We start from the raw sequence: 27,307 nt of genomic DNA on the forward strand, positions 1-27,307 counted from the left end.
CGCCTTGCGTATTGAGCAGAATCATCAAAGATGCAGGTATGTGTTTTCTTAGTCGGAAGGAGTCCATTTCTTTGCTGCGGCTCGTTTTGATGATGACAATAGGGAGCGAAGACATGGTTGACCTTGGCTGGCTCTAGACATTGTGAAGGGAGTGCTCAGGCCTGCCCTTCATGCGTCAACACACAGCGTTCTGCACAAAGGAGTTCCTGCCAGGCCTGCTACAGAGGATCCGCTGCCGTTGCATGAGGCTTCATGATGCAACTAGCCCTGGACGAAATGATAAAATCCTCAGCTCTGTTCGCTTTTGTGTTTTTGACGATATCTTTGACAAGACATTGTTATGGTAAGTGCCGCATGTTCGTGCGAATTCGGTTTCACGCCTACAGCTAAAGTACCAACGTGTCGCGGCGGGCTGCATATATTCAGAAACCACTGCGCAAGGCAGAATCCTCGAAATCAATTTTTTTTTGTTCGCGCGCATGTTTATATTTAGGTTTTTGCCCAAAGCCAGTATTCTGATGAAGGTGTACATGTAATGCGCTTAAGAAATCGGTTTTCTCTCCAGAAATATTCAGCAACCATTGAGAAATGCTACATGAGGGTATCAAGGTAAGTTATAATGAACGCGGTTCATGATTTTATTAAATTTGATGGGAAATCTGCAACAAATACCAATTAGAGAGGTCGTCTAAATTAAGCACGCTGTAAAACTGGGTCTATATTTATTTTGGTTATTTAGCCACACCCGCTGATGGAGAAAATCATCCAATTTCACCAAGGTCAACTGTTCTTCTTGCGACTTGGCAACAAAGCATAAGATAATGCTTTTTTGCTGAAATTTTATGAGGGTGCATTGAAATTTCTGCCAGGAAGATAGGACCTATTATTGAAAGGTAATTTTTATATCTTAAGTAAAAAAAGAAAGTCAATTGTACGTGCTAGTTCTACGAAACTCGTTATTCAAAACAATTGCTATGTAGGCAATTATTAACAAGTCCTCTGATCGTACCGCGAGAAGTACAGCAATTTGAGTAACTCATAAGTAATATAAAGTCCTTAAGACCCAAAGTGACGGATTGATGCGAAATGACGCCTTTCTTTTTTCAACGACTCTTAGCAGCTTCAGATTTTCAATGATCAATTCAGACATATGTTATCTCAAAGCTTACATGGTGTGTGTTGCGAGAAACGGGACTTCTCTCTTCATTGCTATCATGCCAACGAGCTGCACTGTTTCTCACGTAGAAAGACAGCTGAATGTTTCAGAACCTCATATTAGCTATAGGTGTGAATTCGTTACGCTATTGTTGTTCCAAGCGCTGCCACGCGAAGTCAAGCACACACGCAGCAGCTAAGCCTAACTGTGGGCTAGGGGAGCAGCGGCTTACAAACCACGAATTTCGATCAATTTACAAAAAACAAAAAAAAAACAATATAGCTGCCAATGAGTGCGCTTCTGCTTGGTCCTTGTGATGTCGAAGAGCTAGTGATAAAATGCTAAGAATATTTATTAGAATTTCTTGGGCACAACATGTAGTGTATAAATTTTACGTGACATGGCTGTGGGCTCGTATGTGGATGACAAAGTGGCACCGCGTTTGCCGGCACAGGAGGAGTGGAAAAGAATCTTTCACGATGGCGTCTGAATCAAGCTTATTATACCTTTACAAGCTATGGACAACCGACACACTAACACACACACATACATACAGAAAAAATAAGGCCCACAAGCAAAAGTGTACTGCACTGCGCCACGCTTTACAAGCCATCAGTAATCAAAATTAGGCTACCCAAAGTGTTTTATCAAAGCTCAAAGATTTCACTACAAGTGCGAACGCTGCGGTAGGTTAAAGGTTGTGGGTATTGAAGCTAACTTAAAGCTCTTAATGTTCGCGAAGCCTGGTTTTCTCAATATGTTTGGGGGTTTCAAACCAAATGATCTATGTGCGATTCAATACAGCAACACATCTATTTGAGCACTGAAACAACTCAGAATCGAAATACCTAAACAAATACAACCAAAAAGTTACATATGTACGTGCAGAAACATACGATCACACGATATATCTGCTCCTCAATTTGGTTTGTTTACTTCTTTCCTTCGGCGCAGTTGCGAGCGGAGAAATAGAGATTCTTGGCTTCGGTGTTAGACCTGTGAACGAACCGATGGGTGGACCAGGACCCATGTCTGGTGTCATGAATGAACCCATGACCAGAGGTAGGGAATTTTCTGAGTTGAACGGTGAAAGCTCCTCTGGGGATTCTGGTAAGTAACATTTAAAAAAAATTATTCGCACGTGGGACTCTTAAGTTTTAAGTAGTTTATGCAAATTGTTTCAGCCCGCTGGAACCAAATCGTTTAGCACCTAGTGATAGAGAGACGTGATAGCCTAAACAAGATGGTGATAGGTTTTCTCTCATGTGACTTTAACGCTAATTTGCATAGTACAAGAAATTGCTATAATCGTTAGCATTCTTGTAAATCTTGAATTCTTTATAATTCTTTTAAGGAAAAATACTATTCCTACAATGCTAGACATTTACCTCTGTTCATACGGTTAGTCTTGAAATGCATGAGACTGCCGTGGGTACTTCATTCCGCTTCCTGATTCAACAACGCCTGCGAATTAAAAAAAAAAGAAAGATGGTATGCGCTGCCCTTTTATGCAGGTACGGTTTACCGAGTGTGCACTAAAGTAGTTATAGTGAAGTTTCATTTCGTGAACGCGGTTTACGCGCAAGCGTATGGACGCCTCGAACATGCACAGCGGACAGCATGGCGCCAAAGCTGAAACGGAAATGGCGCCAAAGTGGTCGCGGACGCTACATTGATCTCGACTGTGCGGTGCCTGGCGTGCCACAGAGTAAGCGCAAGTGCTACAGATGCAAAGAAAAGACCCCGCGAAAATGCATAGCGAGCACCGCGGCGTCGAAGCACAAACGGAAAGGGCGCGAATGCGGCGACGCTATTCTCCCCCTCCTGGTGCATTCCTCCTCCGGCGTTCCCTTCCCTGGCGGCTTCAAACATAATCTCGCCGATTTCACAGATGGGCCACCTACCCTCACCCGTAAAAAACGTACAGCAGAAGCCATCCGAGATTATTTTTCGAGTGAATGCTAAGTATTTCTCCTCTGCGCATGGCGCAAAGCCCGAACGAACTCACGTCCTCGCGGGGAAACGCTCACTCGAGGACCGCCACATTAGCGTGGGCCGCGACACCCTAAGATTTACGACTGGAACCACAGGCGGTGACAGATACTACGTACCGTAGAAAATTCGTTTTCGACAAAGTGCTCTTTTGCGCATTTACGTCCCGCATGTGGTTGTCCTCCAATCGGTGGCGCTTGGTCTCGGTGGTCTGTTCAGCTGCCGTTCGCTTGGCGTAGGGCTGTTCGTCAAACTCGCCTCGCTGCTGCTGCTCGCGCACATGGTCACGTGTATCTCACCAGCTCGTCGCTCTGCCTCCTTCCTCGCCGCTTCGGTACGCATCGTATAACTCTGTAGTCTCTGCAGAGCCTTCGCGCTCTTATGTTGATCTTCTTCTGATCTTCCGCTTCATACTTTTGAGGGACCATTGTTGTATCTGCAAGTACTGGCCTACGCGCAACATAGCGCTGCTAGCGCAGCCGAGCCACGTCTATTTTTGGCGAGCCCACCCACACCGGCGAGGGGAGAAGGATGCGCCAAGCGGGTAGACGTGTGCGAGCGGGCGCGTGGGAGAGCGCGCGCATCGGCGACACACTCGGTGACCTTGGACGGCCTAGAGTTTGACCTTGGCTCCAACTAGGCAAAAAAGAAAATGCTTCGCATTTAATGAAACAAGGAAAGCCGCAGGGAGTAAAAAAGCGCTGTTTTTTCTCTCTCTACTAGACGTATATTTGCTTTAGTTCTTGAGCTCAGTAAATTCCGCCCAAACGCGCCTTCACCATCTAAAGAAAGCTTCTAAGCTCTTATGCAGGCTGCCGCAGTACGGATATATTTAGGATATGCATGCTGCCAAATGGGTGATAGCTTAGGAACAAAATGATTCTCCTTTCAGTTGTCACGCTGATGTGTATTTAATTTCATAAATATTAGAAAGTTTTCTTAAGAGATAGTTTGATAGCCCGCAGCGGCTAACAGCCACGTAGGTGTTGCATTTGCGCCAGTGCAACCCCTATACCAAGAGTCGCGATTCACGCAACTATCCGCACTGATAGGCTATCTCGCAATATCTTGTAAGGGTACGAACGCAGTACCGCTGTGGCGCCTCACCGCCTGTCGCTTGGCGCTCTGTGGTTGCCGTTTGCGACAGCTTTTCCCGCAAAGGCGCCTGGTTATTGTGCCGCCAGGCGAATAAGCCCGAGTCCAACTTTCAGCGCTGACGCTCAAACAGAGCACCAATGAGCGCATTGCTCAGGCGTCGTCATTGCAGCACACTCGAAGAGAGTCGGGGAGTGAGGGTGCTTTGATGTTCTCTTCACCCGCTGCTTTTTTTGGCCGGAGAGGATATTGAGGGAGCCGAGCCACCCCGGGGAGAGCAGTTGATGACAAAAGAGCTCGGACAGCACGTGCGCGAGTGGACTCTACTCCTGCCACGTGCCACGGCAAAATCTAGAATAAAGAGTTTTAGCGTGTGCAGTATTCCGGTAAACGCATGCGAACTGGGCGTTTTACCGGATGAGCGGAGGTGCACTCGTCAACTACCTAGGCGCACGGGGCAGCCACCTGGCGGCGCAGAGATCAACCAGACAAACAGAGGTGACATTGCAGTAACGAAGTGTTTATTACTTTGCTGCTGGTGCAAATTTTCCGCAGCAACATTATTACGCGGCTGTCGAAAATTTACACTCGCGGCAAAGTAGAATGTACTTGATTACAGCAATATTAGCGATGTGTTTGTCTGGTTGAGGTATGTGCCACCAGGTGGCTGCACCAAGCAGGCCCATTCACGTTTGCCCCTCCGCCCATCCGGTAAAATCGCCAGTTTCTTTGCGTTTAACGGAATACTGGACACGAGAAATATCTCTAATGTTGTAGCCAGCGCGACGCAGCTGGCCGCTTGACGGTGCTGACGCGTGTCAAACCAATGTGGCAAGCTTACCGCTAGTGTGTTACACGCTTAAAAGAGTGTACTAAGATTCTGCCCCCGCACTTGCCCTAAACCGAACTTTCAAATAAACAACTGAGTGCACCGCTAAAATTCCTTTGCTGCACAGCGATGCCAATTACAAAACAGTTCGTATCATTCACTTTTCCTTGATATTTGGGTTACGAATATAACTTTATTATGTCCGCGCCGGGTCCTCGACGACAGAAAGTCTCAAAGCGGAAGAGCCAGGATACGTGTGCGTAATGTTTGCACAGTTTGCCAAAAGCCTGTTTTGCAACGTAGCCAGAATGCATGCTGCACAATAATTACGCAACGTGTGTCGGGAAAAAAATCGGTTGCAATCCTACAATTTAAGTTACATAAAGATGTGTCAATTTGGGAATTGCAAAAGCCTTCATAGCCGAAAAAACGCAATGGGGCTGGAAGGGCCACTATCTAAAATGAGAATCTTCCCGCTACGTCCCGTAGACCATATTGTTGTTCTGTTCACAGGTTACGCTGTGCGCGAAACGGTAACACAGTACAAGCGCTACTTTTTGCCAAGCTGATTTCACAACATGATGCTCCTGATGACGTCCGTGTATAGTTCATACATGCTCATAAGTAATGGTCGGGCGTCAGTTTTTTTTAAGCACTTGGTTCTACCTGCTCGATGTCTCTAAGCTTTTATGAAACACACATGTTTTACTGAACTTCTTTTCTTCTACTGAACTATTTTCGCCTTTGCTTCCAGAATTTCGAATGTCCAGCAGTGGCGGTGGTGATACCAGAATTATGGGATTCCGAAGAGTGGGCCCACTCCTCAACGGTGGTGGTCCTCCAGGCAACATGGGAAGCGGCAACGTTGGAGGTTTGAAATCACTACAGGCTTAATTTCAAAGTTCTAAATTCTAATGTCTAAGTTCGTGGAAGCACGTCCCGATTCAAATAACAATCAATGTTTTTGCAATGCGCAGTTCACTAAAGCTAGAAAAATTTGCGCCATTCAACAAAGTTGAAAGTAGACGTCTCAAGTGGTGTATCAGCGTCTTATAACACAATGACCACGATTTTTTTGCAACAGCGACACTCAAGGCTTAATCTAGGCTTTGGGGCAACGTGACTACCTGCCGGGTAATCAGAACTGGGACAACAAGAACAATGACTACTTTCAACGCGGAGACGCGCTAGAACTGCGTTGAATTCGGTTTTATCGAGACACGGAGTCCGTTTGCATGCAGAAAGATGGAGAACTGAAGCGGACGCAGTCAGTAGGCCTGGTGGTGGAACCCCGGGCAGCATTCTGCTTTCCGCTGCTGGCGCGAGCGTCTCGCTAACGCATCTTCCTTGTGCTCTAGCGTTCTTGCGTAAAAGCTGTGTTTGTGGACCGCTACGAGAACGAAGGAACAGGAAATGTCAAGCTAACGTTATCTGTGGGCGCCAACTGAAACCGATGGTTTCCCATCGGCCTCATTTTTTTAGCAGTGATGGTGCAGTGCCTGGAAAGCCACCAGCGGCACTCTTCGTCTAGTTGCAGTGTTGTGTTTCTTTGTTTCTTTGTAGTGTGCACAAAGTGAATTTTGCCCCAAGTAATCTTTGGTACGTCTCATGCATTTCAGTACTATTTAGTTGAGGTTTTTACGAGACTATCAAATTGGGGCTCCACCGAAACTGATGCGCAGACACCGGGGAAGGCCTCATCAGATTGCCAAGCTGTGGGCGACTGAGAGAGTATCAGGTATTACTCGAAGTGATCAGTAGGAAACATGTTGTGAGACACCCGGTGTCTGGTGGACTTCTGCACAGCAGCAGCTGCCTGGCGAGCTGAGTGGCGCGAACTTGTGGAACCCGCCGTGTTTCTTGCGACGATGGCTTGTGCAAAAGAAGGTTTGATCGCATCAAAGCAAGGAAAATGGCAGAATATCTTTTGAAGGCCTTCGCAGTTTTCATGCGCGTATTTCAATTGAACAAACTTAAAAAATGAATGAAGCACGTTACTAATGAAGTAGTGATGGGAAGCGCGTTCTCGCACAACTGAATATCAAAACCGTGCTCTGACAAATTTCGTGGCAAAATATAGCTTTAGAGATGTAACTTAAGACGGCGCTTTATCTTGTGTTTATATTAAGGGTTTTTTGTTAGTTGGCTAAGGGCGTCACTTTAGGATCACGTTTATATACGGCTTCCAGCGCTGCTGCTCTGGTTTGTAAAATCTATGCATACAAGAGGAAATTCGTGACGAGAAAGTAGCGCTACAGTACTTAAGAACTGCTACAGCAAAGCGTTTTGTGGCATCAGGAAGATGCATATCTATAGGATGTTCATACAAGATCAACTTCCAACTGCAAGCGAGTACATTGGCGCACATTTTTATTGTTTTCTTTATGTCACACAGCTGTTGCAAAATATATATGGATTAGCACGTTACTATATTGCGAGAGTACTATGTGACCTTTCTGTTTAAGACATACCAAGACAGAGAGAAAGCGCAACACAAAATGAGAGGGCAACGACGTTCAGCAAGCCACAACCAGGTCTTAACCACCAGGATTTTAGGTCAATAAACGCCTCTCGTGGATGGAACTATGTATTCTTTTCAACCATTAAAATTGTAGAAAGTGCAGTGTACTCCAATTGGTGAATACGCGATAGAAAATTTGTATGCACAGGTTAGAGCTACCAGGCACAGAATAAGGGGCACATCAGTGGATATTGCCTTCTCCCTGCTATTGAACGAACATGTTGCTGCTGCGTATGGTATTGCAGGCAGGTTGACCTCCAACAATCTCAACGATGGTGGAGGCGGAGGCGAAGGCGGAGGCGAAGGCGGAGGCGGAAATGATGGAGATCGAAATGCGTTACCTAGCCTCGGCCTAGGCCCGGGTGGTTCTCCGTTGGGCTTGGGCAACGTCAACTTTGAAGGTTGGTAGCTGTTACTATATGGATTAGGATGCTGCTATAATCGTTTCGATCAAGGAGCAGCATGCAAAAATGACTACACGGCCAGTGATGCATGAAATTAGGAAATTTGCAGCCGGAGAATAGAGCAGGCTGACTTCATTAGGTATATTTGCATGCAATACAATAAAAGAGTTCGAAGACAGACGCAAAAGTCAGGGAAGAGGTTCGCACTATCAGCTGCTGCATTTGAGGAAGCAATACAAACATAGTTGAATGTCTGCACATGTACGAAAACACGCCCTTTTGATGACCCTCCAGGGGTCATCAAAAATAGAAAAGGAAGCTCATCTGCTTTTGGATCAGTACTAAGGACTTTGTCAATTTGCCTTACAGGCAAGTTATTTTTCCTTAAGTTGACAGATTGCGATTGCGTCAGTGGCACATCTGTCAGTATGAAGAACGGCGAAAGGTGCTTGCTGAAAGGTTAAATTGAAAAGGTACTTTGACAAGGACCATCTGAATTTCTTTTTAATCACCCCTCATTTTGTGTATTTTTGCACTTGTGCCACACTGAGCTGTCGCTTTAATTTTATCTCAAGTGGCTCACGAGTTGGTAGACACTTGTGGTATTGGTGCCCGTGTTACTTTTTGCCCTCTTTTATTGGTTCGATACAGCAAACAAGCTCCCCCAGTATCCAGTTTCTTCGAGTGATATTTGTACATTGGTGGACAAGTTCTCTGTCGTGTTATGGAGCAAAGACGGTGGTCCCACTGTGATCCTCTACGAGGCTTCATGATCTACAGCAAAGTCAATGCTTGTGCAGGTGGGGGTGACGGAGGTGGTTTCAGTGGCCTTGGCCTAGGCTCGGGTGGTTCATTTGGATCTGGTGGTCGCGGTTTTGAAGGTTGGTGTCGATCTCATTCATGTATTAGGAGCTTGCTACATTTTATTTTCACATATATGACAACATAGAAATTGCAGTGCGTAAGCGGGTACGAATATAAATTTAGAAAATTTGAAGCATCAGCCCACTCAGCGTGACTGAGTGGGCTGATGTAAAATACAGATCATTCTACATGTCTTAGAGAGGCCTTTGAAGTGCAATGGAGTGATTATGCTGCTGTTGCTTATGATTCGACTCTCGCTACGTCCAACAGCCTGTACAGCACAGCTGGTGTAGGCGGAGACCAGGCCGGCTTGTCGCCTAGCCTTGGCATAGGCTCTAACGTCTGAGCATTGGGATCAGGTGGGGTTGGTTTTGAAGGTTGGTGGCTGCCGTACGCATAAACTAGGGCGTTGCTATGACATACGTTTATTGAGTAACATCGTGACAAATGAAATGTGCGCCAATGAGTGAATATGTGAAGGAAATTTGCAATCACAAGCAGCCAGATGACATATGAGAGGGATAACTCTCCATCTGTAGCTCATAAATATTTTTGTGGAAGAACAAAATTTTGCCGCTTTAAAGCATGAAGGAAGCCTCTTGACGTCCAACAAGATCAATTAACAACAACATAGTCATAATTACAACATAATCAACACGATCACTGATGCCTCTTGTGCAGGTGGAAACGGTGGAGGTCCATCATCTAATCTCGGTGCGGGCTTTGGTGGCTCATCCTTCGGGTCAGGCGGAGGTAATTTTGAAGGTTGGTAGCTATAATACTTATGAAACAGGACGTTGCCATGAGTTGTCTTCGATCACGTAAAAGCATAGATATAGGGCGTGCCTGTAGGTGCAAAAATAGATTACGAAATTTGCAGTAAATTTTCACCAAATTCATATCTCAAACAACGCAAAATATGCTTAATTGTAGATCTCTGGGAGAGGTCTTAATCCTGTCGTCTACATAAACATTTCACTTGCGCTGATTTTGTAGGCTCCCTGGAGTCTAGCAACATCAACCGTGAACCAGGTAGAGGCGGTGGAGGTGCGTCGCCGAACTTTGGCGCAGGCTTTGGTGGCTCATCGTTCGGCTCAAGCGGCGGAAACTTTGAAGGTTGGTAGCGGTCCAATTTATGGATTATCGAATTGTTCTCAGCGATCAGTAGGTTAAAAGCGCTGATGCTTTTGAAACGCGGTAATGCATGAGTGCAACCTCCTGCCACCTTATGCAGCGGCAAATTTTGGTGAGAAGCTCGCTGTGACATGAGCGGGCCAAGTGAGGTGCACTTTCTTTATCCGAGTAAGTTGCACATCTCACTCCTTATTCGAATCAACCAGATTTAATCAGGCATAGGGCGACGCGTGAGTCCTGGTTTGAGGGAACCCACGTAATTCGACTCAATGTCAGTGGGGCGCCGAATGAGAGCAGATGTGTCGAAGCGGGCATAAGTAGACGAGACGCCGATAATTCGGAGCTAATCTTGCCCAACTTGTGTACGTAAAAGTGGGGTAAGTTGCAACAGGAGCCAATAAACCTGATTGATTCAACGTGAACAAGAGGTTGGTACCCGTTTGATCAAATTTTACAGACGCAAGGTGCTCGCTTCTAGTCTGGACATGTTGGCTATGCATTGAATTCGTTCGAATACCATTATACAGCAGCTAAGTATCATTGAAACGGTATAAAGCATTTAAAAAAACATGGCAGAGTGGGCCCTCTATAGCGCTGCCCTCTAAACTCACGCGCATGAACACAGAAGCATCTATATGCTGCACCTGAAAGAAGCCAATGGTTTCACACTATTAGATGTACATTTACCGATACATGTCTAGCGGCTACAATTACTGTGCGCTGCTCATTCTGAATCACTGTAAGCTGTGATACAACGAATACAAGTGAAGTGAGCACCCTCAGTGAGTCGGAACGTTCTACTCTGTCCACCCCAGTGAGTCTGAGCCCCTGATTGCGTGAGCCTGAACCACTGATTTTGTGAATTTGAGTGAAATCAAAATAGTAGGGTTTAGTCATCGCGCGAGCTAAATGAGAATGCATGTGTTCAATTTTCGTGAGACTGTTTTTGAGTGAGAACGGCGGCACCTCATTTTTGGCGCGTCTGAGTAAGCAAGGCTGTGCATGTTTTTGTCAGTCCGGGTAAGCCTTAAGTTCAATATACATGTTCTGATTGAGCATGAGCGAGTCTTATTTATTTTGCTGACCTTGGCTTGTTTTGACTATATCCGTTGCATTGACGCTACCATAATTGTTTTTATTTACGCACACAAACATTAAGCCTAATTTAAAGAAGCCCTCTTAGAGCAAATTTCAAACATATAGTGAAAGGCTTCATACACTCAGACACCTTCTTACACTTACTTTTGTGGCTACTATTACAACTATAACTGGCATAGTCTTCCTTTGTGCTGTTTTCAAAATGACGAATGCAAACTTGCCAGTCAGTTCCTGCTTCATTATCTTATCAAAGTGTTTACTATGGTGAGCACTTCATTGCAGTTATCTCGATGTCTTGATCAAGACCGTATGTTACGCTCGAAAGGCATATTACGTTGGAGTGAGACACGAAGCTAATAAATTCTAATAATTTCTGCATTTATCGCACAATCGTTGTTCATATTGATACATTACGACTGGTTATATTAAGCAAGTAGGACGCACAAAACAACAATTCGTATCATGTTTAATAAGTATCTGCTGGTTATGGCGTGAATAGATGCGTCGAAGACTAAGCTCGTTAAATGATAATAGTTTAATGAAAAAAGTTAAATGGCAATAAAAAGACTTAGCTCTGAAACACTCACTTGAAAGCGTGAATTCTAGGCATTTTATAATTATCAGTAGCCCAGCTCCAATAAGATCTCCTGCGAAACGTCTTTCGTGACACAGGTGATGCCAGAAATGCCTTTCAACATTTTGTTTTTCAACTACTATAATTTACAGGCGGCTATCTCATAAAAATTACGGACTACAGATTATACGACTGTTGCGAACATACATAGGTGCTGCTAGAAGTGCTCGCGAAGTATACCGGCATGAGTGACACAAACCTACGAATGTGAGAAGTGTTCCCATTGTTGCTAGGGTTCCCATATGTGTGACCGACTATATGCCATGTGAAATTATTTTGTCGTCGTCAAATATGGTGCCACATTGCACGAAACGATTGCGGCGCAAACTTGATAGGCATTTTAACGTTCGTCACATCATTGAAACATGACAATTGTTGTTGCAACAATGTCGGGGTGCTGCAGCGTGATAGCGAGGAAGAAGTGAGATGGGCACATCTGCTGCTTATTCTCATTTTTTTTCTGAAATTGAGCCAAAAGATTTTACATTTAGGTGTCAAACCCATCTATCTACACTCAAAATAACTTTACAGGATATGGCGGATTATCAAGGGGCCCACAAGGAGGTCCAGGGGGTGACGTCGAAGGGGAAGGGCCACCTTCGAATGCACAACCCTCGGGTGGATTCAGCAGAGCTGGTGGCAACTTTGGCGGTGGCGGTTTTGGCGGTGGTGGAGGTGGCTTCAGCGGAACCACTTCAGATCGCGATTATGGTGGTTATGGCGGTGCCACCATGCCGTCGCGGGCACCACCATCGCAAAGAACGCGAGAACCACAGCCAGAAACGTCAAGAGGCAGCAGCGAAGAAAACTCGGAAGAGGCAGGTGAGAATTCTGTTGAGAAAGTGACTGCAAACTTCACGTTACATACTTCAGTGTGTTATAGAATCCGCAATGGGTGTATGCCAATATTATCGCAGGGAAGCATTAAGCTTCATTATCGGCAGAAACCTGCGGCCGTTCAATTTGAAAAATGGCAGGAAAGGGAACTAATCGTCATCAGTGCCAATCAACACCTATTTGATGTTGATCTGGGTGACACTCAAAGCGCATCTGTTTTTAAAAGTAAGAGAGAAGTGAAGAGCAAACAAAATTGCTTATGCTGAAATGCTAACTCATGATAATGTTCATGATCTTGATGAGAAGATTCAACTATCTGATTAGATTGACAGATGATTCTTTCAGCATCAGTTAGCGAAGTAGTAGAATGCAGTTTGGAATACAGAAAAATGTGTACACATGAGCATGTGCATTCGCTGTAATCATGCACTAATATTTTTTAGATTGTTGGCATGCGAATGCTGGTAACTTAATGTCAAATTCCTTTTATCCTGCTGCGTACTTTCCAGGTACGCTCGGCTAACTTGCATAAGACAAAGTGCGAACGTAGCAGTAGACCAGCCAGCCCTAGATTGTGCATAGAAAATATTGCATACAGTCGCCCCTTTTCAAGACCACTTCATAGTGTTCATCATGCGTGCAGTGACATGGCTAAGATTAAGCTCCGGAAATTCAGGCTTCGCTTTTATTTTGATCTTTAGACGAGAATAGCCTCGAGAGGTCTCAGTAATAATTGATGGTAACTATGAAATATTCACTGACATTCAGACGCGCATTTTAGAATAATAAGTAGAATAGTGTTTCCTAGTAAAATTTGTGTACTTCACACCATATAGCTGTCACCACTATACAGCCTCCACTCCTTCTGGTGGCGTAAAAGAAAAAAATGAACAAAAGACAGCTTTTGTTGAGGTGTTGTGGCCGATGATCTAACTGACATCTTTTGAGTCGGCTGTAAACAGTGTGATGAAGGACATCAGTGAGCCACGACGATTGAAAGGCCTGTCAGCTTGACGTTCTGCGATGTTATTTAGAATGATTGTTAATTCTGCAGTAGAACGCTTCAAAGTATTATCCACGTGTCCACCGCCATCAGACTTGAACACCGCTCAAGAATATGTGCATAGTTTATCGAGCTCTTGTTCACGGCCATTTTATGTATTAGATAACTAGCACTTGCTCATAACAGGTCAGGGCGGACGAGGTGGAGGAGGTGGAGGAGATAGTGGAGGTGCCTCGACATCCCGGAGGAGAACCTCGCTCACGGACTTGATCGACATGAACGGTAAGCAAACTTGTCTGTGCCTGACGTTTCTCAAATGATCGACTCGTACCTTTGCTCTTATAATACCTACGTCGTTTTGTGAAGTCAATTTCAGTGACATCTTTCACATCTGGGTTACGCATTAGGATCTCGGTGAAATGAAGTTGGCTGGCCTCTCCCAAGCTAACCCACACTCACTCTCGCTATTCAGAATTTGCTGAGGCTCGAACCTGACTTGAAATTTGCGGATACCGACGTAGGAATTACTTCATTAACCTGTGTGTATTTGTGTGGCAAGAATAGTAACCTCATTCAGCTCGCTACTACCAAAACTCACTGGATGCCTTTACTACAATTCTATGTCGACGAATGCATAGCTGCTTTCCATATGCGCTCTAAGAAGTTTACAACCTTCAAGCATGTGTTGTCCTCGAACGATAATCATCATCGGTCTTGCTGGCGTTTCCTTTCCGGAAATATCTACGCTTGCTACTTTCCTGTCAAGAATTATACATCACCCTGACAACGCGCATGGCGGTTGTTACCTCGAAGTTACGGGCGCGCACGGCTAAAGAAAGGAGAGGCACGAACAATTGATGAAGATTATTGTTTGAGGACAAGATAAGGCGTCAAGAAAGCAAACGTGATTACAGTGTGCGTGAAAGAGCGACAACTCCAATGCGCTCTTTTGCTTAGCCTGAAAGCCGTTCATACGTTTCAAGACAGGTTTTTGCATCCCGCCTGTTCAGCTTTCATTTTTTCTGGCTGCGGAGTACCAATTCCAGAGTTTGAATGATTCCGGAATCATTCCACACTTTGAAACCTGCCGAATGGAATGGGAGTGTAATGGTGGTGCCAGTCGAGCCACTGGAATGGAACCACGTGATTACAGTGTGCGTGAAAGAGCGACAACTCCAATGCGCTCTTTTGCTTAGCCTGAAAGCCGTTCATACGTTTCAAGACAGGTTTTTGCATCCCGCCTGTTCAGCTTTCATTTTTTCTGGCTGCGGAGTACCAATTCCAGAGTTTGAATGATTCCGGAATCATTCCACACTTTGAAACCTGCCGAATGGAATGGGAGTGTAATGGTGGTGCCAGTCGAGCCACTGGAATGGGCGTGCAATGAGACTCAGAAATAACGGAGTGAAGATGGAATTAAATGTGCACATAGGGCCGGAGGGCTAAACATTTAGCGCGAAGGCAGGGGCTTCCTTCTTGGTTTGAGCAGCAGAAACAAAAAGACCTATTACGAAGGCCAGGAAGACGGAGACGGAGCCTGCCTTCGCAATGAGTGCTTTTTTTTCATGCTGCTCCTCTGAATAATGGAATATCAACTAGCCCGAAAAAGCATTTTTCAGTAGGTCCTCTTTGCTCACCTAATACTTGTTTGGGGTGCCTGAGATCTGCTATTCACGTGTATAATTCCTTAATAAAAGCGACGATTTGGTTACATCGAAATGCCATAGCGAGTCGGAAAAGGTATCAAAATGTAGGTATCAATAAGACAAAATCCAACATGTAGTCTCACAATTGCTAAAATTAAAGGCCGATGCATAATTAACACCCCATATAGTCTAAAATAACCGGATTATACATTGATTTGGCTATATCTGGGATCATCCCACCTTACCTGTTGGTCAAAAAATAAACATAAAGGCACGTCAACCGAAGTCGGCACGAAGGAATAGAATGTCGACGTATGTACAGTCGACCACAAAAATTTACGGAACACGGGATCTCACAAAAAGGTGAATATTCTCGCAGGGTTACAACGCAGCATGGAATTCGCTTTTCCAGCCTCTACTAGTACTTGCGAACAATGTTGCGACATACGCTTTTACTGGCTACAGTTACACGCTGTTAGGATATTCAACGTTTACTGAGAGTCCGTCGTCCGTAAACCTTGGTGGTCGACTGCACATTTGCGTGAAAAAAAGCGAATGACATAACTTGACAAGAATGAAAGAAGTAGAGGGTGTTGAAGAAGCGTAAGGTCGGGCAATAAAATGATGAAAATATTGTCAAATACATTGCAAATCTGGAGCATTAAAATGTTTGGAACGCCCCCTCTCTCCTCACCCCCTCCTCCGATTTCAGTACTCATAGATACATATAAAATGTAGGTCGACCTTATCTTCTTTAGCATCGACTTCGGTCGATACGCATTTGTTCGGTACGCGTAACTACATAACCGCTACGTTTGTTAATAACCCTACACTCCGGTATCTTCGACTATTTATCTACAGGAAAGACAGCCTATGCCGCGGTAATAGAAATAAAGCAGTATTCTGCAGACGCTACACTTCCGAAGACCACGAACTTTTTTTTTCATTTCGAGGCAGAGGCAAATTTATTGACAGGAACTTTTAGTGGACAAGAATGATTTGAATTAGCAAGGTCTTGCTGGGTTCATGATACATGTACGGAGGTAAAAAGAATGTTAGGAAATAGTTGATGGTGATTTGGAGCACGCCATGTCTTTTTTTTTTCGCATACAATTTAGTATTGAGAACGCGTGAGAACAGGTGGCCACGAAGGCTTCCGTGAAAAACATGACGCCAATTAGAATATGTCTCTAATTATGGAACAAAATATATCTTATCGCAACATCTAATTATGCATTTCGCTTTTCAAAGTAGTGCATACGCGAAAAAAAGTAGCACGTCTCCTTGTTTGTAACGTTGCTAAATATTCAAAAATATGCTTCTGCAGTGAGGCCGGGGAGCGCAAGCATCAACAAATACAGAGATCGCGTTTCATTCACTGTAATTGCAGGATTGGATTGGACCAGCTGAGCCACTTGAAGAGTGGGAATCGTCCAACTTTCACCGTTGTGAGTTAAAAGCAATGAAACTAACCGTTATTTACAAGCTCCGGAGTAGAGTTGGAATGTAACGGTAGACCCACTCCGCAACTCTGTTGCCCACAGATGTGCAGTGTGCAGGCGGCTATGTTAAATGGTAATGCCTGCCACGCAGTGAGTTGTCGTGTTTCTGTTGTTGTTGTTGTTGTTGTTTTTCCCTTGGGCCACCATAGGTGCAATCGCAACACCAGGTAAATATACATACCGATGGCCCGAAATTGACACTAGTTTATTGTCATGACAGGATACTACTCATAATTGGCAGCCCGAATATTTTCAGATAAACTAGACTCCCTTGTGTGCTTTGATTTTATCATTTTCTCACACCCGCCATAACCTATCATCGCAGCCCTACGTGGTCTTCTTGGAGGTGGTCGCGGCACAGCCGGCATGGCGGGAACCGGATTGAGCCTGTTACAAGGAACCAGAACCGGCAGACGCGTTGGACGCTTCGGAAGACGTGAGTCGCATACGCTAGTCAGCAGAGTGAAGGAAGACTAATTCCACTAACGTAACAAGTTAAGCAAGCAAATTGGGCAGAAACAACCTTCAATGATCTTCAAAGTAAGGGATTAGCCTGGCGCTTCTTAAAAACCTTAAATTGTTTTTCACGCTATGCCTGCAGCATATATTGCAACTGGTTGCATAGAGGTGCTTCGCAGTAACCTCGACAAGAAGCAGCGAATGTTCTCGAACGTAACGTTCATGTAGATAGTCCTCGCATACAGTCCAATTTATGTCAAATTTAACATTACTTAAGAAAAATAAAATTGGTGATGCATCCCGCAGCAGTACGCTTTCCAAGATTCCAAAGATTCGGGAAAATGGGGTGAAACAATATTTTCAGCACTCAAAATAATTGTTGCATTAACGGGATGTGATATGATCTTGCCTAACCGGCCACCTCTGGCGCGGGGCGCAACAGGATCCAAGCGTGTGATCATCATTCATTGTGGTTTGTGGCATGCCGATAAATATTGCTTCTTCAATATGTATTCTGTTCTTTCATAGGCCTGACAATACGTCTAGCTCGAAATAGGGACTCCTTGGAAAGAAGACTAGGGCGCCGCAGTGAGAGAAAACGGCGGTCTGTTCCGGTCAATTTGAAGTTGCCTGCAACCGTGCTTTCCAAAAGTATCATGGATGATGTTCCAGGTATGTAGGCACATGTAGGCCTTCTGCGGCAGTATTTCTATTGTATTTGCGATCACGGCTTCAGTAGGTGCGAAAGTGTCTGCGCCAAATTTTTACCGTAAAACTCAGGTTAGTTTAGGCGTTCGTCGTTTTCAGAAAGTCAAATCTACTGATCAATGCCCGGTGGTGTTTGCAGGCCGTGGCACATTCACAAATTCTGGCTTGATGCTTATCTCGGATGCCGTTAGTTGAAGTCGCCACAGCCTCCTTTTCAGTCCGTTTAGGCAATCACGTTGCAAAATAGTAGCAACTTGTAAATAATTTGAAATAGATCGTTCTCGTGACATTTCTTGACACGTGCTTTGTATGAACGCTGTGATGTTTGCAACAATTGAAGCTACACAGAGCCTAGGACAAGGAGAATGTGTTTCTTAGTTTATTACATACTTTAGTTACATGTATTGGGGGATATAGTTTATTGTGGTGGTCTCTCAAACTTTTTCTCCATTTCGTTTTTCTTTTTCTTTTTTTGTGTTTTCACATTTTACACTAACTGCATTGGGGTTCTGTTCTGGCTTGTGAGCCCCCGTTCCTTGTGTGATATTTTACGACAAATCCGAGAACATGAATAACAAGACTTTCTAAGAGCCCTTTGGTGCGTTGGCAACGTCTTAAAAAGTATGGAACAGCTTTATGGGTATCTTTGAGGTAATTAAGTGAAATGAAATAGAATAGAAATCACCTATAAGGGCATTTGTAATGTCGACATCGTGATAATACCTACTGAACAGCCTAATAATACCAACTTTGGATTCGTTTACAGTCTCTGAAATATGATAAATATCAATCTTTGGGTATGCATTGTCCGCGCAGGCCCGATTGGATTAGGCTACAATACTATAAAAAAGAAAAACGAAGAGCGATAGGCATGGTTGGCATCGGTTGAGAGTTTATTAAGGGTCAACGAGCGTGGTTACTTACTTGTGCAGAAAATACTGGATGTAAACACCATGCAGATGATAAAAGCTACCGGTAATGTCAAAGCACGGAACACGGTGTAGTATTCGCGACTGATAAGGTAATGATCTAGCCATTCAATTAACAACCCACCAAATAACGTGCAATCGGCGTCAAAAGCTTGCGGGCCACGACATTTGTGAAGACGTGAAATACACGATCGATTGCTAACCATAGCGCGAAAAACAGTGCAACCTTATGCACTTTTGCTATAGGCTGTATTTCTTTTACAGCTGCATCATTTTTTTTTATTACGTGGTTGTTAGCACAATTCCAACTACCGAGCTAAATTACTTGACGAGGCGGCCACAACTCTCAGAGAAATCAGAATGCTTAAATAAATATATAGCATAATTACACTACTTACCTTTTCAGATGATCATATTACGGCATATTTTTCATTCTACAACTTGTAGCTGGTGAGTATGCAAGGCATAGTGACTTGAAACATATTCAGAAGATGGCATTGATTCCGAGACTCCCTCCGTCAAACTTGTGGACCATATAAATGTTTATTCCACTTCATATTGTAACAAAACGTTGCCTTAATCATTTAAGCGCGAAAGTAACTGGAATGGCAATGCATAATGTCCGACACCTTGAAAATACTATAACGAAAGTGATGGAGTCTGCAGAATACTTTCCAAGTTCATAAGCCTCGTGAACATACTGCCTACAATTTGTCAGTAGAAATATGTGCCCCTACCAGTTAAATATTAAAAACATCTATACAGTTATGCGTAATTAGGTCAAACGGCGCAATTCTGATAATTACTCAAATAGGAAGTTTGATTTCTCGTAGAAGTAATGGCCACCTCATCGCGTAATTTAGCTGAAGGGTTAGAATTGTGATATATTCCATTGGACTTTCTTTTTAAATTTGGTGTCGGTAAAAGAAGCACCTAGTATACTAGATCGTGAGTCCGAGTACCAGGCTATGTGTCCAGACTACCGCAATAAGCTTTTGAGGCCGGCTGTACTTTACAAAGGCGATGACGTAGATGCAGTGTATAGAAACATTCCTTCTGAACACTAATTAGTGTGTCACTCAATGTTCTCTATGACTGCACGACTTGTCCATGGTTTTGTTTTAGCAGTCCTAAAATCTTTTTTTTTTACTTTTGCTCCGTGACATCTGGACATGCATTGTTGCTGCTTTAATGATATGTTAGATACATTTGAAATTGCTTTATATTTTTAGCAAATGTTCTGCCTTTCTTGTTATTTCCACCTGTGATTTCGGGATTGCAAGCCCTAACAATGGCCAAACTTTTCGTACTTTACATTTATTGAAGGATAAGAAATCACAGAGAACTGAAGAAAGAAAAGCAGGGAGCGTTACAAGTGCCAGGTCCGGTTGGCTACCAAGGGTGTCTACCAAGTTGACATTTCCCATTTCCCTGAGTTTTCCAGGTTTTGCCTGAGCAACTTTGCAAGTTTGCCTGAAGAAGCTAGAACTTTGTTTTATGTCAAGACAGGCTAACGGCATGTTGCCCGATGCTGTCACTCTCTAGTAAGCATGTTGAAAAAAAAATGACTTAATCTAAGTTGAATAGCAAGGAGTAATATCTATTTTATTTAAAAAGAAAACAGAAGGATGGTATTAGTAAAATGCAGAGCGAAAAAAATGGTAAAACCCATCCCAAATTCAGTCAAACATATTCAGATACGCATGAAAAGGAGATCCATAGATAAGTAAATATTTTTGAATATGAGCTATTTCTATCAACTGATAGCAAGCCCATCGGTAGGAGGCCTGAACTTTGTCACAACTAAGATTCTCTCTCAGCAGCTCGGAAGTCAACCTCAACTGTCCTGACATACTCTCAGCCTGTACACAACAATCTCAGTGTTGGGTTTCACTGCTTTAAAGAGTTTATGTTGGTTTGCATAAGGGACACCTGAATCTCAGCGTCAGCCAATACTGTTTTTTGAGCTCAAGCTCCTTGAAAGAGGCGGCGGCACGCTTCCTTTCCCGGTAATTCCTCAGTGCGTGGATCCTTTCTGTTCTCATCTTCTTTCTGCCACGCGTTCACCCCATGGATCATTTGAAGCATCCTCTAGGTCAGTTGTAAAGTCAACGTCCGATTTTTCGGATTCCCTGGGGGCCGAAAAACATCCGAAAAATCGGGCAGTCCACAAAAATAAATGCATGTCTTTAACTGCCCTTAAGGACTAAAATTGCCCCAGGCACGTCGGATAAAGCTCTTAAGGCCTGCCAGCACACCTATTAGGCATATCGGTGCTTGTACTTTGACCGGGGACGGGGGTGCACGCGTGTATAATTAAGGAATACATAGTGTGTCCCGTGAGAATTGCCCCTTTCCACGCTTGTTATGCTTCACTGCGTAACACTGCTGTATAGAGGCTAAGCTAACTTTTGGAGACTGGCATTACGCAACGCGTTGTGCTCTGCGAGCTTCGAAGCCAATCACGAGGGTTACAAATGCGGAGTCAGTGCCAATGCTGACAGAGGCGAATTCTTTCAATGAAAAACACAGCACCGCCCGGCAAGAAGCTTAATAGCGAACGTAGAAGCAGCTAGGCCTAACGTTTCCGTGGTGGTGGCTACGGCTGCCAGCGGATCTGCGTGCGAGAGTGCTGGTTCGGGGCGGCGAGATAATCAACATGGCGGCGGAGGTGGCTTTGATTAATGCCATTTCAGACCTGCAGCCCGGCCATATACATTGACTATGTGGAATACTGTGGTAGTGCCGCAAAACCATGCGAATTATCGGGCATGTCCGAAAAATCGGGCGTCTGGAAAATCGGTCGTTAAGTACTCTGGCGATACCTCGTGCCGATGACATGGCGTCAATGACGATTCGTTGCGATTCCTCTGTTACTGGAGCCAGCATTAACACGGATTTTGTTCCCTTTCAATAAAGTTACAGCTAATTTTCCCTGATAGAAGCCCAAATTCCCTGAGTTCTTCCTGAGTATTTCCAGACTATTCAAATTTCCCTGAGAATTCCCGGTTTTCCCGGTTAGTAGACACCTTTTTACGCTATGTTCAGGGACGGGGGAAAGAAAGATAAGAAAGAGAACACAGGGTCGTACACGTCGAGACAAGCGTACACTGGCACAGTCACTGTCAGTCGTGGACTTAAGCTTGCCTTGCCAAGGTCCCAACAACATTTTCTTCACAAACTGGTCAGGCGCGGAAACGCATAACTGACGTTAAAACGAAGGTCACCAAACAAGCAAACACGAAAACAAAAAGATAAGAAAAAGAAAAACACCCATGAAGCCACGGGGCGTCCAAGTTTTCATGCGCATTTTTTTAACAGCAATTACGTCTCACAGCAGGTAACAACAAGGCTAACAAGTTCTTCGGGTCTGGCGCTGCTGAGCATGGTGTCACGAGTTTGATCCCCGCTGCGATGCAGCCGCATTTCGATGGGCGTGGTATGAAAACAGGCCAGTGAATCAAGCTTGCCATGGACGTTAAAGATTCCGAGGTGGTCAAAAGTAAAACCGAACATTCAACTAGGGCGTGCTTCATAACCCATTGTACAGTTACGGAACACTACGCCCCATAATTCAATTTTTGGATAATTATCTGTCGCTTAGGCGGCTGAGCCTATGAGATGGAAAATCTAGCTGAGAAGCGAACGAAGAGCAGCGGCATAGAATGGGGCCTATAGCTTTATCAGCGCAAACCGTTGAGGCCACTCCGATGCTTTGGTGAGCGGTTGTTGGGGGAGAACCACGCAGCAAGTTCAACTTACGATTTCGTGGTCGCCTGCAGACGGGGATATATTGCAGGAAAACGAAGAACCCTTTACTCAGATTAATATGCAACTGAATTAAGTTTACGTTGTGTGAGCTAATTCCTTACCATATAATAGTGTCTATCATTACCCTTAGATTACCTCCCACGGCTTCAAAGCCTAGTTACTAAAGCGAAGCTGCATTTGCGTACTTTACCGGGTTTGGAGTCGCTGCCTGGCTGCTTGGTCAGCCACTATGTCGTCGGATATATTTCTGAATATAAATGCAAAGGTTATAAGAAAGCACCCGCGGATTGGCTTGTATAACCCTTCTATGCTAGAGAAATATGCCCACCGCTGGTCTGCGTAAGCAATGATGTGAGCCAGCAAACATCTGTAAAGAATACCCACCTCTTGATGAAATGATGAAATATAATTCGCCGCTTCATTAAGTCACTTCATTTTCTTTGTTTATCCACTGAGTATGTGGTACTGGCTGTGCGCCCGTCCTTCGACAATCCTCCAGAATGAACATGTCTCACCGATTCCTGCATCAATTTCCTCAAAGCAAACCGAATCAGTCTTCGTATAGCACCAGATAGGCCTTATTGCTCACCAAAGCTTATGTTCACATTTATTCGGAGGTGTGGTTCGGATCCGCATAATTTCTTCTTTTTGGCATTTTTCTCCAACAGATCACTTGAAGACGGTGCACTGCGGTCATCACGAAGTGCCCAACCGTGGACACGACAGGGACCGCTTCTGTCATCCGGAGGCCACTTGGAGGACAGTACTTCGCATGCGCCCAGATTGTGTCTGCGCGCCAGGATACGTACGCAACTCATGGGGCGACTGCATAAGCTACGACCAGTGCTACCACTGCATCGACAAGCACCACCTCAACATGGACTACAACTTGTGCGAATCGCAGTGCCCTCTCGTGTGCAACAAGCCCATAAACACGAACTGCCCGGACACGTGCTACCAGGAGTGCGCCTGCAGACCGGGCTACATTAGGTACGCTCGTTGATATGCACGCTTTGATCTTTTTCGCAGCGATAATGCCGCCGTATACGCTAATCGACCGCGTCCACCCTAACACTTAGGCTTCTGCGTATTTCTGCGTCCTTATCAACGCACCTACTTATATTATTTTGTCTGACAATACCCTCAGTATTTACGCAGCTTAAAAAGTAGTGATAGAACGAAAAATATATCACGGGTAGCGTTACGAGACATGAAAACTGCGGTGAGGATTCCAGAGAGAACGGGTAGCTCACGTTCTTGTTGTAGAAATGGAGCTGGGCAGGGCCATGCAATCAATAGGACAGAACACTGTTGGTCTAATAGAATAACACAGTGAGTGTCATGAAAAAGCAAATTTACTTCATGACGCCATAGAGGTGATGTGATCCAATTGGAAATTTCGCTGGCCTAGTATGGGGGCGGCTGCCGCATTACAGAAGTATTTGGAGACCGCTCAGATCGTATATATATATATATATATATATACACGATGGCACTTTGCTCTTCTTTGTATGTTTATATCGACTGCAGCACAAAAGCCTATGCCAGCATTCGCTAAATACTGTAAAGCGGCCGCTGTCCCCATACCGTATATGTAGATTGCTCTTCCAAACCCTCGCTGAGTAGCTGCAACCCTCTAAAGAATCACCTTATTTAAATATGGCGTTTCCACTCATGATTAAGAGTTTGTATCTAGAAAAAGAGCGTGGGTACCTTTTCGCAGAACATTTGTCAATGACGTTAATGTTTCTGAATACATTACAGACTCTAAGGTCTGTCAACGTGGCCACTACATCTGAAATCTGCTCGTTGTTTTGCAATATCGAAAACGAAGAACACTTCGCAGAACGACAATGTTGTCTAATTCATTGTTCCTTACTTAACATTTGTTACGAAGGTATTCTTTCCCACCAATACAGAGAAAAAAAGAAAACGGCCGTACCAAAGCCCCACCATGTTACGGCGCGGATGCATTCCGGCGTAACGTGCTCCTCAGGAGTAGTGCGCCGGCGACAAGTGGACACCCTGCACATTAGCGCCACAACGCAGCCAGCGTGACCAACGGTGCCTTGGCGCCGGTGGCGCGGGATTAGAACACCTCATATGTCACTCGATAGACAAAAGTGCATTGCGGGCTAGCTGGGCCTGCCGGAAGCAGGAGAGCCGGGTAACATTGCAAAACACGGACAACAGTTCGGGGGGCGGGGGGGGGGGGGGGGGGGTGAGCATGCGTTCCACTCGCACGTTGTTTGCGCCCGCGCCTGACTTAAACGCGCTCGACCGCCACACACCTCCTTGAATGCGCGTCAGTGACAGCCGATCGCCGCGCGGCTGTGGGCCATGCAATCGACGCACCGAATTACACAGAGGATGAATTCGGCGGCCGCTGCGTGGGACACCGGAAACGTCGGAAGATATTTGCGCCGCAATCGCTATCAGTGTATAGTATAAAAGACGCGAGGCAAGTTTTAATATGGCCTTGAATATTTTAACGTTAATTAGGACACGCATTCTTATATTTTATGTGTAAATGGTAGGTCAATAATAATTATACCACGAGAACTTCGATGTTCTCAACATGTATATCTAGGCCTAAATTCGGCGCCAGTCGTAGTGACACTTACGTGAGCAAAAAGCAAGTAACTGCAAGGCCAGCTGTCACGTTATAGCATGCATAACATGAAACCTGGCTCGAAAACTGAGTTTGGAATGACCCCATAAAGTGTAATAACCTCGATGCTATCTGCATATCAAACGAAAAATCACCAAAACGTTTAAGCCTGCTTGGTTGACTGCTACCATTGCTCTACCCCGTAATGGTCAAACACAGTTCCACGTCAAACAAGATTTAGAACAACATGCTCACCATTATTTCTGGCCATGGAAAGTAGACTTGTCAAAAAACAATGCAATGATGTTTTAGTTAGAGCATCAGAAGTACGGTAATGATTATTTAGTAATTGTTTTACTGAACAATGTAGTATTGAAAGTTCAATCCAGCGTATCAAAAGCGCAATTAGAGGGTATGCGTTAAGTTTTTCGGGCTTAAATCTGAAATTTCAGGTATGAAACTAAGCCCACTATTTAAAATACTTCAGGCCTTGTAGCCGACGTATACGGCTCTTGCTATCTACAAAATCGGAAAAAAGGGCATCCCTTTCGAGTGGCTGTGACTCAAGTGTACGGTTGACACTTTTCTTCGTGTTTTCGTGTCAATGCTCGCAGGGTGCATCCCAACGGCGGCCCTTGCGTCAGCATCAAGAAATGCCTGCCGGGGTGTTCCGGACACAACCAGCACTTCACTCTCTGCGTCTCACCATGTGCCGCGACCTGCGCGAACCCGTTACCAACGCAGTGTCCCAAGTTCTGCGCCGGCGAAGGATGCGTCTGCAAGCCCGGCTACGTCATCTTGCAGCACGAACCACTCGTGTGCGTTCGGCCGGAAGAATGCCCAGGATTCCGAAACAGGTGCCACGGAGAGAACCAAGTGTACACCCCATGCAGGCCCCGTTGTCCGGAGACTTGTTGGGACAGACAGCCTCGGGTGTGCACGGCCGGTTGTGCTGGCACCGGTTGCGCCTGCAAGCCGGGATTTGTTATCCAGAATGCCAGTCCGCTTGTCTGCGTCCACCGCGCACAGTGCACCGCGTTTAACCACACTTCCCATTTGGTGCACACCAAGACGCCGTAAGCGTGACTTCCTGCTGTGGTGCGATGGCGATTTCACAAAGGCCTAGGTTTCGTTGCAATGAAAAGACGCAAGTAAACGAATTTCTTCGGCCTACTGTGTTCGAAGCCTCAATACCTGTCCTATTTTGGAGCAATAGGTTGAAGCCCGTCAACCCTCCGAGCAGGTTTCCGTTGACAATGCAAATATCCAAAAATATTTGCGAAATGCTTTTGTGTATGAATGAGGAAATCGCGTATGCTGAAGGCTCATGCGTCCGGAAGAATAAAGGTCTATATAAACTGCCGAATGTCACGCGATCCCATTTTAAGCAGCTTCTTTGATGGATTCTTCTTCTGTCGTCACGTTTAGTGCAACTTTGGCGTGAAACACCTACCAAAAAAAGGATCTGCCCCTGCCAAACTAGGGGTTCTTGAAAATGCTACTAAAAAGCTTTCTAAGAATAAACCATACACTTTTAGGAACGAATATGTCGCACTTCCACAAGTATACCATGTTTACCTTGTACGATTAATTGCTTGCCAAAACACGTGTTCATATGTTCGAAAGTGCACTCAAAATATACTAGCTTTTATTGTCTTTCGAATTGTGACATGGTCAGCCGCCACACTACTGCACGATACCACCAAGCCCAATTCGTAATTTCTGAGTTTCAATGTTAAACGCTGAAACGGTGCGGTAATGGAAGCAAACGAAACCACAATAAGAGAGAAAGGTCGTTTAAATATGTAGTTGAATTCGCTCAGCATGCTCATAAAATACGCGGGTGCAAGTAAAACGGTTCATAGTTTCGCCACCGCTGGGAGGTGGTACTCACCAGCAACGAGCTGGCCGACCAGCTTTAGGCTATCCGGAAAGCCGAACGTGCCACCCACACCCAAGGACTTCGAGCCGTCAGCTGAGGCACCACAACAGCCATCATCATCGACGGAGGGTGGCATGGGACAGGGGCCAATCCTCTTTTCCCCCGTCCCAACCTGAAGGAAAAGTGCCGGACCCGCTTTCAATAGTCTTTCCCATAAGTAGACTTTTTTATC

General features: G+C 44.9%; 1 protein-coding gene across 2 annotated transcripts; it reads left to right on the plus strand.

Annotated features, from left to right (window-relative positions):
- Nucleotides 1-187: 187 nt before the first annotated feature.
- Nucleotides 188-26,363, plus strand: LOC126544692 (uncharacterized). Of its 2 annotated transcripts, none has more exons than XM_055077812.2 (13): nucleotides 188-343; nucleotides 2,111-2,218; nucleotides 5,827-5,943; nucleotides 7,839-7,994; nucleotides 8,798-8,878; nucleotides 9,543-9,626; nucleotides 9,858-9,977; nucleotides 12,259-12,549; nucleotides 13,754-13,849; nucleotides 17,041-17,151; nucleotides 17,703-17,846; nucleotides 23,251-23,572; nucleotides 25,808-26,363. In XM_055077812.2, exons 1-13 carry the CDS (start codon nucleotides 253-255, stop codon nucleotides 26,271-26,273), a joined length of 2,187 nt encoding a protein of 728 aa, XP_054933787.1. In that variant the 5' UTR covers nucleotides 188-252; the 3' UTR covers nucleotides 26,274-26,363. The 2 variants fall into 2 exon arrangements, with proteins under 2 accessions (XP_054933787.1, XP_050048102.2); XM_050192145.3 differs by having other exon boundaries at nucleotides 189-343; nucleotides 2,111-2,266.
- The last annotated feature ends 944 nt before the right edge of the window (nucleotides 26,364-27,307 follow it).

Source organism: Dermacentor andersoni, chromosome 10 (assembly GCF_023375885.2).
Source record: "Dermacentor andersoni chromosome 10, qqDerAnde1_hic_scaffold, whole genome shotgun sequence".
Classification (NCBI taxonomy): domain Eukaryota; kingdom Metazoa; phylum Arthropoda; class Arachnida; order Ixodida; family Ixodidae; genus Dermacentor; species Dermacentor andersoni.